This window comes from Anomalospiza imberbis, unplaced genomic scaffold (genome assembly GCF_031753505.1).
Source record: "Anomalospiza imberbis isolate Cuckoo-Finch-1a 21T00152 unplaced genomic scaffold, ASM3175350v1 scaffold_371, whole genome shotgun sequence".
NCBI lineage: Eukaryota > Metazoa > Chordata > Aves > Passeriformes > Viduidae > Anomalospiza > Anomalospiza imberbis.
The window spans coordinates 2,541-13,643 of NW_027099987.1; the positions used below are offsets into that span (position 1 = coordinate 2,541).

General features: G+C 55.1%; 1 protein-coding gene across 1 annotated transcript; it reads left to right on the top strand.

Moving 5' to 3' along the window:
• The first annotated feature begins 5,307 nt into the window (after window positions 1-5,307).
• LOC137466651 (cyclic AMP-dependent transcription factor ATF-6 beta-like) lies at window positions 5,308-9,766 on the top strand. Its single transcript, XM_068178346.1, has 4 exons — window positions 5,308-5,708; window positions 6,011-6,087; window positions 6,194-6,278; window positions 9,675-9,766. The coding sequence occupies exons 1-4, from the start codon at window positions 5,498-5,500 to the stop codon at window positions 9,764-9,766; spliced, it is 465 nt and encodes a 154-aa protein (XP_068034447.1). The 5' UTR covers window positions 5,308-5,497.
• The last annotated feature ends 1,337 nt before the right edge of the window (window positions 9,767-11,103 follow it).

The window sequence follows — 11,103 nt, forward strand, 5'->3', positions numbered from 1 at the left end:
CAAAAACCCCCCAAAAAACCAAAAACCCCCACCGAAAAAACCTGAACCCCCCCGAAAAACCAACAAAAAACCCAAAAAAACCCTGAAAAATTAAAAAAACGCAAAAAAATCCCAAAAAACCCAAAAAACGCAAAAAAATTTAAAAAAGACCTTAAAAAGTCCCAAAAACCCCCCAAAAAAAATCCCCAAAAATCCCAAAAAAATCCCAAAAAACCCCAAAAAATCCCAAAAAACGCAAAAAAATAAAAAAAAAACTAAAAAAAATCCCAAAAAAATCCCAAAAAAATCGCAAAAAAAAATCCCCAAAAAATCCCAAAAATCTCAAAAGACCTAAAAAAAATCCCAAAAAATCCCAAAAAATCCCAAAAATCCCCCAGACTCCGGGGGGGGGGAGGACACCGGAGGAGCGTCGCCGTTGCCATGGCAACGAGCGGCTCAAAGATGGTGGACCCCCCCAAGGAAACGGCGTTGCCATGGCAACGGGACTAAACCCCCCCCCCCCCCGGGCGTTGTCGGGGGCGTTGCCATGGAAACGCGGAGGGGGGCGGGGATGATGGAACCGCGTTGCCATGGCGGCGGCCGCCATCCCATAATAAGGGGAGGGAAATGACGTCGCCGTGGGAACGCCCGCGCCGTCGCCATGGAGACGGCGGACACGCCCCCCCCCCCCCCCCCCCCCGCGCTCTCCAGGATGCTTCGCGGCCGCGCCTCATTTGCATGCCGAGCCCCGCCCCTCTGGCTGTGCCCCGCCCCCTTCGGTGATCAATAAAGCTGTTTCTTGCTACGGGGCGGGGTTATGTAAATGAGGGGGTGGGGCCAGGGGGGTGGGAGGGGTTCATGGTCTCCATGGCAACGGGCGCCCCGCCCGCCCGTAATTAACAATTCATCGTTAATGAGGGGGGTCGTTAATGCAGGGTGGGGCGTCACCCTAATTAAACATGGAGTTAATCAGTATAAAGTGATTAGGCATGCTAATTATAACTAATAAATAACTAAATTAATTCAATTAATTAAGCCGTAATTGCTAAAATTACCCAAATTAACATAATCGCGATAGCGTTGGTGCGCTCGCAGCGATAACGCAATTAACGCTAAGCTAATTACCATAATTAATTACCATCAGCACAGCTGCGCTAATTAATGCAGTGATAGTAATGAGCGTAATTGCGCTAATGAATAATTAACGACCCCGGGAAACGGAGCCGGCCCCCCAGCCTTGATGACCCCGCCCTCATTAACGACCTGCAATTAACACCTGGGGGTACCTGGGATACACCTGGGATAGACCTGGGATAGACCTGGGATAGACCTGGGGAACACCTGGGATCACTTTGGGCACACCTGGGATCACTCTGTGCACACCTGGGGATACCTGGGATACACCTGGGATACACCTGGGCACACCTGGGGGCACCTGGGGGCACCTGGGGCACACCTGGGATACACCTGGGCACACCTGGGATACAGCTGTGGCACACCTGGGCACACCTGGGGCACACCTGGGCACACCTGGGATCACTTTGAGCACACCTGGGATACACCTGGGCACACCTGGGCACACCTGGGCACACCTGGGATCACTTTGGGCACACCTGGGCACACCTGGGCACACCTGGGCACACCTGGGATCACTTTGGGCACACCTGGGCACACCTGGGGCACACCTGGGCACACCTGGGGCACACCTGGGCACACCTGGGGCACACCTGGGGCACACCTGGGCACACCTGGGATCACTTTGAGCACACCTGGGATACACCTGGGCACACCTGGGATCACTCGGGGCACACCTGGGCACACCTGGGCACACCTGGGGCACACCTGGGGCACACCTGGGCACACCTGGGATCACTTTGGGCACACCTGGGGCACACCTGGGCACACCTGGGATCACTTTGGGCACACCTGGGGCACACCTGGGCACACCTGGGCACACCTGGGGCACACCTGGGCACACCTGGGGCACACCTGGGCACACCTGGGATACACCTGGGCACACCTGGGCACACCTGGGCACACCTGGGATCACTTTGGGCACACCTGGGCACACCTGGGGCACACCTGGGGCACACCTGGGGCACACCTGGGCACACCTGGGATCACTTTGGGCACACCTGGGGCACACCTGGGCACACCTGGGCACACCTGGGGCACACCTGGGCACACCTGGGCACACCTGGGGCACACCTGGGGCACACCTGGGCACACCTGGGATCACTTTGGGCACACCTGGGGCACACCTGGGCACACCTGGGATCACTTTGGGCACACCTGGGGCACACCTGGGCACACCTGGGCACACCTGGGGCACACCTGGGCACACCTGGGCACACCTGGGCCCAGCGACGCCGATAATTCCCGCCCCAGCGGGCCCGTAATGACCACAATTAGCCGCAATTAACACGCATTCATTATGTATTAACGCCTCATTAGCGCGGCCCCGCCCTCCCGGCAGCCCACCACAACGCTAATTACCCCCAATGGACACTCATTACGCGTTCATTCGCATTAATTAACCCTAATTAGCGCGAATTACCCCCCAATTAAACCAATTTACGACCTAATTAGAACTAATTAGCGCTAATTAACCAAACATCTTGCCTAACCTCGTGGCCAGCTGCACCTTGCTCTCCCTGGTTGTGCCCTGGATCCTAATTAACACTAATTACTCCCTAATCAACACCAGATAACCCATAATTACCACCTAATTCCCCCCAATTAACCCTAGATTTCCCCTAATTTACACTAATTACACCTAATTACACTTAATTAGCGGTAATTATGCATTTTCCCCATGCCTCCCTCTCCCTGGCTGATCCTCAGACCCTAATTACCCCCTCATTACCCCCTAATTAACCCTCATTTCCCCCAAAACAGCTAATTAACACTAATTACCGCTAATCAAGCGAACATTTTCCCCAGCCGAGTGGCCAGCCGCGCGTCCCTCTCCCTGGGTGATCCTCAGACCCTAATTAGCCCCTAATTACCCCTAATTTTTCCCTAATTTTTCCCTAATTACCGCTAATTACCGCTAATCAAGCAAACATTTTCCCCAGCCGGGTGGCCAGCCGCGCCTCCCTCTCCCTGGGTGTTCCTCAGACCCTAATTAGCCCCTAATTACCCCTAATTTTTCCCTAATTAACACAAATGAACACTAATTAACCCTCATTTCCCCCAAAACAGCCCAAATTACAGCTAATTAATACTAATTACCGCTAATCAAGCGAACATTTTCCCCAGCCGGGTGGCCAGCCGCGCGTCCCTCTCCCTGGGTGTTCCTCAGACCCTAATTACCCCTAATTTTTCCCTAATTACCGCTAATTACCGCTAATCAAGCGAACATTTTCCCCAGCCGGGTGGCCAGCCGCGCGTCCCTCTCCCTGGGTGTTCCTCAGACCCTAATTAGCCCTAATTTTACCCTAATGAACACTAATTAACACTAATTACCGCTAATCAAGCGAACATTTTCCCCAGCCGGGTGGCCAGCCGCGCGTCCCTCTCCCTGGCCGCGCCCCTGACCCTGCCCAGCTCCCGGCGGGCGCCGCCGTGCCCGGGCCGGGCCTTGAGCACGGCCACCAGATCCTCCCTGGCGGCCTCCAGGTCCATCATGGCGGCCAGCGCCACGCCCCGCGCGTACCTGGCGCCCAGGTGCGCCGGGCTCAGCGCCAGCGCGCGCCCCGCGTTGCTCGCCGCCGCCGCCGGCAGCCCCAGCCGCAGCTGCGCCTCGGCCAGCCCGGCGTGCAGCTCCGCCTTCAGCGCCGCCGCCTCCGCCGGCGCCGGCGCCGGCCCCGCGGCCGCCACGGCCGCCCGCAGCGACCGCGCGTAGGCCCGGCCGGCCGCGCCCGCCAGCCCCGCGGCCAGCAGCCGGGCGGCGCGGGCGTGGCCGGAGCGCACCGACCGCCAGCGGGCGGCCGGCGGCGCGGCCCAGAACGGCGGCGCCGGCGTGAAGCGGCCCAGCCGCACGGCGACCGCGGCGGCGCCCGCCGCGCGCGGCCGCAGCCAGGCCAGCTCGCCGGCGGCCATCGTCTCCAAAGCGGCGTCCAACGCGCACGACCAGCGGCCTTCGGCCGCGCCCAGCCGGACGGTCAGCCAGCGGCCGCAGGGCGCGGCCGGGGGGGCCCCAGGCCGGGCGGCCGGAGGCGGGAGCGGTCAGCCGGACGCGGCACAGCGAGCCCACGCCCGGCCGGGCCAGGCCGCGGCCGCGCCGGACCGTCAGCTTGGACCAGGCGCCGTCCGGGCTCGGCCGCCAGCCCTCGGCCGCGGCTGGCCCCGCCCGCTGGGGTTTAGACCCCGCCCCCTGGTCCTTTGGATCCGTGCTGCGGTGTTCAAGCTCCGCCCCCGGGGGTTCAAGCCCCGCCTCCTGGCCTTGCAGCCCCGCCTCCTCACAGTTAAGCCCCACCCCCTCACCCTTAAGCCCTGCCCCCTCATCTTTAAGGCCCACCCCCTGATATTTATGCTCCTCCCCCTGGCCTACAAACCCCTCCCCCTGGCCCATTGGCCCCGCCCCACAGCGCTCAAGCTCCGCCTCCAAATGATCAAGCTCCGGGTCCTCCTCATCAGGCTCCGCCTCCCAGGCTTCAAGCTCCACCCCCCAGGCGTCCAGCCCCTCCTCCTCGGGCGCCCAAAGCCACGCCTCCTCCAGCGACCAATCCAGGGGTCTCGCGCCTGATTGGCTGCGGCCGGCAGAGGCGTGATGTCATTGGTGGGGTGCGGCTGGGGCGGGGCTTGGCGCTCATTGGCCGTGGGCCTCGGTGCTGTGTTCTGATTGGCTGGGGCTTTGTGTGCTGCGTCCTCATTGGCCGGTGCTTTGCAAGCTGCGTCCTCATTGGCCGCCTGTGGCTCCCTGCTGCCATTGGTTGCCTCCCGCGTCTCTGCGTCGTCATTGGCTGAGCTGCAGCTCCTCTTCCTCTCATTGGCCGACCCCTTCAGCAGCGCATCCTCATTGGCTGTTGCTACAGCCGCGTCTCGCTGCGGATTGGCCGCCGCTTCCTCTGCCCCTTTGCCCTCATTGGCTCCCCCGCGAGGCGCTGCTCCCTCATTGGCCGGCGCCGCTCCTTCCATCTCCCCTCGACCAATCGCAAACGGCCTGGAAAACAAAGGGCGTGGTCTCAACAAAGGGGCGTGACCTACCCACAGGAAAAGGCGTGGCCACAACTCAGGGGCGTGCCCATCCCCTAGGAGGCGTGCCCATCCTTAGGGGGCGTGGCCTGACCGCGACCCCACCCGAAGGCGCGGAACCCGAACTCCCCCCGCCCTCCCTTTCGCTGACATCACTTCCGGTCACTGCCCGCTTAGGCCCCGGTTGCCATGGAAACGCCGCTCGCTCCCTTCCGTCCCGCCGGGCCCGGGGGCGTCCCTTACCGGCTCTGGGGCTCCGCCGCTGCGCTCCGGGACCGCCAGCGGGGCCGGTAGCGCCGGCCCGGGCCGCGCTCCGCCGCCGCTTCCCCTTTAAACCGCTGAGGGAACCCCGAGGGAACCCGGAAGCGCCGCGCCGCGCATGCGTGAGGGGGCGGGCGGGAATTCCTCCCGCTGCTATTGGCCGGCGCAGGGGGCCGGCCGAGCGCTGATTGGCCGGCGGCCAGGAGGGGCGTGGCGAAGCGGCGTGAGGGGAGGGAAGATGGCGGCGGCGGCGCTGGCGGCGGAGCTGCTGCTGCAGCTGGACCCGGGGCGGTTCCGCGCCGATAATTTGCTGGGGGCCGAGGACTGGGGTGAGGCCTGGGCCTGGGGAGGGGCTGGGGGGTGGGGGAGGGACCCTGGGCGTGAGGGCGGGGCGGTTCCGCCTGCGGGAAACGGGGCGGGGCGTGTGGAGGGGGCGCGGCCTCGTAAACAAATCAATCACGGGGGCGTGGTGTGTACGGGCGGGATTTAAGGTGGGGCTTCCGGCGGTGGGCGTGGCTTGCATGCATTAACCCCCCAAAAAGGGCGGGGCTACACTGGGTGTGGTTACCTTGGGGCGGGGTTTAGAGCTGGCAGGCGCGTTCTCCCGCTGACCACGCCTCTTTTTATGCAGATGACGCCCTCTACGGTTGCCTTGACGACCGCCTGGACCCCGCCCACCTCTTCCCCTCCCTGGAGCCCGACCCCGTGGTAAGCCACGCCCCCTCCCCTTCAACCCCGCCCCTTCCCGGGCGTGGCTCGCCGCGGCCACGCCCACGGCGGGGCGGGGGTCCCGACTCTCGCCCCTCCCCCACAGTCCCCGTGTGCCCCGGACGGGGGGGGCGGAGCCAGGCCCCGCGACCCCCCCTGGCCTGGGGAGCCCCCGCGGCCGCCCAGGAGAGGCCTGGGGGGATTGGGGGGATTGGGGGGATTTGGGGGGGATTTTGGGGGGATTTGGGGGGGATTTGGGGGGTTTTGGGTGGAATTTGGGGGGAATTTGGGGGGGTTTGGGGTGGATTTGGGGGGGATCGGGGGGATTTTGGGGGGGAATTTTGGGGGGTTTGGGGGGAGTTTGGGGAGTTTAGGGGGGGTTGGGGTGGATTTGGGGGAATTTTGGGGGGTTTGGGGGGGGTTTGGGGAGTTTTTGGGAATTTTGGGGGGTTTGGGGTGGATTTGGGTGGAATTTTGGGGGGTTTGGGGGGGTTTGGGGAGTTTAGGGGGGGTTGGGGTGGATTGGGGGGGGGTTGGGGTGGATTTGGGGGGTTTGGGGGGAATTTTGGGAATTTTGGGGGGTTTGGGGTGGATTTGGGTGGAATTTTGGGGGGTTTGGGGGGTTTAGGGGGGGTTGGGGTGGATTTGGGGGGGGGTTGGGGTGGATTTGGGGGGTTTGGGGGGAATTTTGGGATTCTGGGGGGTTTTGGGGGATTTTTGGGGATTTTTTTGGGATTTTCTGGGATTTTTGGGGTTTTTTGGGGATTTTTTTGGGATTTTTTGGGGATTTTTGGGGGATTTTTGGGAATTTTTTGGGATTTTTAGGGATATTTTGGGGATTTTTTGGGGGGAATTTGGGAATTTTTTGGGATTTTTGGGGATTTTTTGGGAATTCTGGGGATTGTTTTTCTTTTTAGGATTTTTTGGGAGATTTTGGGGGAAAATTGGGGGGGGGTTGGCAATTTTTGGGGGGATTTTGGGGGAGATTTTAGGATAGTGTGGGGAGGGTTCTTAGTGGAATTTTCGGGGTTTTTAATGGGATTTTGGGGTTTTTTTATGGGATTTTGGGTTAATTTGGGGTTTTTATGGGATTTGGGGTAAATTTGCGGTTTTTAATGGGGTTTTTGGGTTAAATTGGGGTGGTTTTTTATGGGTTTTTGGGTAAATTTGGGGTTTTCTTCATGGGATTTTGCGTTATTTTGGGGTTTTTAATGGGTTTTTGGGTAAATTTGGGGTTTTCTTCATGGGATTTTGGGTTATTTTGGGGTTTTTAATGGGATTTTGGGTAAATTTGGGGTTTTTAATAGGGTTTTGGGTTGTTTTGGGTTTTTAATGGGGTTTTGGGTAAATTTGGTTTTTTTTTCATGGGATTTTGGGTTATTTTGGGCTTTTTCATGGGATTTGGGGTTATTTTGGCGTTTTTTATGGGATTTTGGGTTATTTTGGGGTTTTTAATGGGGTTTTGGGGTTTTTAATGCGGTTTTCGGGTTAAATTTGGGTGGTTTTTTATGGGTTTTTGGGTAAATTTGTTTTTTTTTTAATGGGATTTTGGGTTATTTTGGGGTTTTTAATGGGTTTTGGGGTAAATTTGGGGTTTTTAATGGGGTTTTGGGTTATTTTGGTTTTTTTTTCATGGGATTTTGGGTTATTTTGGGGTTTTTAATGGCATTTTGGGTAAATTTGGGGTTTTTAATGGGGCTTTGGGTTATTTTGGGTTTTTTTTTCATGGGATTTTGGGTTAATTTGGGGTTTTTAATGGGATTTTGGGTTATTTTGGGGTTTTTAATGGGGTTTTGGGGTAAATTTGGGGTTTTTAATGGCGTTTTGGGTTATTTTGGTTTTTTTTAATGGGATTTTGGCTTATTTTGGGTTTTTTTATGGGGTTTTGGGGTAACCTGGGGTTTTTCGGTGCCTCCAGGACCACCTGCTCCTCCCGGCCCGGAGCCACAACAAAACCTCGAGGCCCAAAATGTCCCTGGTGATGCCAGCAGCGGCTCTCAACGGTGAGGGGGGACCCCAAACACCCCCAAAAACACCCCAAAAATCCCCCAAAAACACCCCCAAAAACCCCTCAAAAATACCCCCAAAAACCCCCAAAAACACCCCAAAAAAACCCTCAAAAATCCCCCCAAAAACCCCCAAAAACTCCCTCAAAAATCCCCCAAAACACCCCAAAAATTCCTCCAAAAACCCCCAAAAATCCCCAAAAAATCCCTCAAAAATCCCCCCAAAAACCCCAAAAAAACCCTCAAAATCCCCCCAAAAAACCCCAACCCCCCCCCAAAAATCAGCCCAGGAACACCCCAAAAATCCCCCAAAAATTCCTCCAAAATCCTCCAAAATTCCCTCAAAAAATAACCCCAAAACCACCCCGACAATCCCCCAAAAAACCCCACAACTTGCCCAAAATCCACTAAAATTTCCTCAAAAATCCCCCCAAAAATCCCCCAAAATCCCCCAGAAATCACCTAGAATTCACATTTTTTGGGGATTCCCAATTTTCGGGATTCCAATATTTTTGGGCTTCCCAAATGTTGGGGTTTCCCATTTTGGGGTTTCCCATTTTTTGGGGGATTTCCAATTTTTTTGGGAAGAATTTCCAATATTTTTTTGAACATTTCCAATTTTTCTGAGGATTTCCAATTCTTTTTTGAGGATTTCCATTTTTTTTTTAACATTTCCCATTTTTTGGGGGAGGATTCCCAATTTTTTTTGGGGAGGATTTTTAATTTTTTTTCCTGAGGATTTCCAATTTTTTTTTTGAAAATTCCCAATTTTTTTCTGAGGATTTCCAATTTTTTGGGGGGAAAATTTCCAATTTTTTGGGGGAGGATTTCCAATTTTTTTTGGGCGGATTTCCAATATTTTTTTGAACATTTCCAATTTTTTCTGAGGATTTCCAATTTCTTTGGGGGAGATTCCCAATTTTTTTGGGGAGGATTCCCAATTTTTTTGAGGATTCCCAAATTTTTTTTTAACATTCCAAATTTTTTTGGGGGAAGATTCCCAATTTTTTTTTGAACATTTCTAATTTTTTGGGGGGGGGGATTCCCAATTTTTTCTGAGGATTCCCAATTTTTTTTGAACATTCCCAAATTTTTCTGAGAATTCCCTTTTTTTTTTTAACATTTCCAATTTTTTGGGGAGGATTCCAATTTTTTTTGAGGATTCCCAATTTTTATTGAGGATTCCCATTTTTTTTTGAACATTCTCAATTTTTTCTGAGAATTCCCAATTTTTTTTGAACATTCCAATTTTTTTGGGGGGAGGAATTTCAATATTTTTTTTGAACATTCCCAATTTTTTTTGAACATTCCCAATTTTTTGGGGGGAGGAATTTCAATATTTTTTTTGACATTCCCAATTTTTTTGGGGGGAGGAATTTCAATATTTTTTTTGAACATTCCCAATTTTTTTTGAACATTCCCAATTTTTTTGGGGGGAGGAATTTCAATATTTTTTCTGAGGATTCCCAATTTTGTTTTGAACATTCCCAATTTTTTTTTCCGGGGTGGGTGGGGGTGGAATTCTCCCCGGGGGGGTTCCCCAAATCCGGGCGTGCCCGCTGACGGCGCCGCGCCCCCCAGAGCCGCGGCGGGGGCCGCGGGCCGTGATGCAGCTGGACTGCGACGTGATGGACGCGCGCGCCGTCCGCCTGCGGCGCCGCCGGGGAAACTGAGGCCGGGGCACGCCCCGCCCCCCGCCTGCCACACCCGCGCGCTGACAGCGGTTGGCCACGCCCCCTGGAAACAACGGGCTGAGGCCACGCCCACCAGCGGGACCGAGAGCTTGAGCCACGCCCCCGTGAATATATTTGTGAGGCCACGCCCACCAGTGGGATCGAGAGGTTGAGCCACGCCCCCGTGAATATATTTGTGAAGCCACTCCCACCAGCGGGACTGAGAGGTTGAGCCACGCCCCCGTGAATATATTTGTGAGGCCACGCCCCTCAGTGGGGTTGTTTAAGCCACGCCCCATTGAATATATTTGTGAGGCCACGCCCACCAGTGGGATTGCAAATTTAAGCCACGCCCCCTGGAATATATAAGTGAGGCCACGCCCATCAGTGAAATTGATATTTTTAAACCACGCCCCTTGGAATATATTTGTGAGGCCACGCCCCTCGCATTGAAAGTTTAAGCCACGCCCCCTGGAATATATTTGTGAGGCCACACCCATCAGTCGGATTGGGAGGTTGAGCCACGCCTCTTGGCATATATAAGTGAGGCCACGCCCATCAGCGAGGTTGACAGATTTAGCCACGCCCCTTGGAATATATTTGTGAGGCCACGCCCATCAGTGGGATTGAGTTTAAGCCACGCCCCCTGGAATAGATTTATGAGGCCACGCCCCCTCAAAATATGGACTGAGGCCACGCCCACCCCAAACACATGGGCTTAAAGCCACACCCCTCTGGTCATTTGCATATTTTAGCCACACCCTTTATTTTAAATGCTTATCCGATATAATTAGGCATAAGCTCCGCCCACTTACATCATGCCACGCCCGTCAATGAAACAAGCCACGCCCAATGTGAAGCCCCGCCCATTTGTGTGCAGGTGGGTGTGGTTTATTCTGAAGCCACGCCCCCCCCCCCTTCCCCCTTAAAGGGGCGGTGCCCATTTCTGTCCCCGCCCCTCCCCCAGGAGCGTTTTTTTTACCCAAATCAATAAAAAATTGGGGAAAATTCCAAAAAATCCGCCTGGATTCTGTCGGGGGAGGGGCGGAGGGAATTCGGGGAATTTCGGGGAAATTTGGGGAAATTTGGGGATTTTCCCTTTCATTTTTGAGGAATTTTGGGATTTTTTGGGTTTTTTTTTTTTTGTTGTTGGTTTTTTGGGGTAAAATTCGGGTGATTTCAGTTGGAAATTTTGGGGAGATTTGGGGAAATTTTTTGAGGGATTTTTTTTCAGATTCTTCCCAGGCGATTCAGACAATTTTTTTTGGTGGGGGGGGGGGAAATTTCGGAGAATTCCTGACAAAACACTCAGGATTTTTTTTTCGGGAATTTTGGGG

Coding starts and splice junctions, on each gene's coding strand:
- LOC137466651 (XM_068178346.1), top strand. CDS start 5,498: ATGCGTGAGGGGGCGGGCGGGAATTCCTCCCGCTGCTATTGGCCGGCG. Junction 5,709..6,010: donor GCTGGGGGCCGAGGACTGGG/GTGAGGCCTGGG, acceptor CTTTTTATGCAG/ATGACGCCCTCTACGGTTGC. Junction 6,088..6,193: donor CCCTGGAGCCCGACCCCGTG/GTAAGCCACGCC, acceptor CCTCCCCCACAG/TCCCCGTGTGCCCCGGACGG.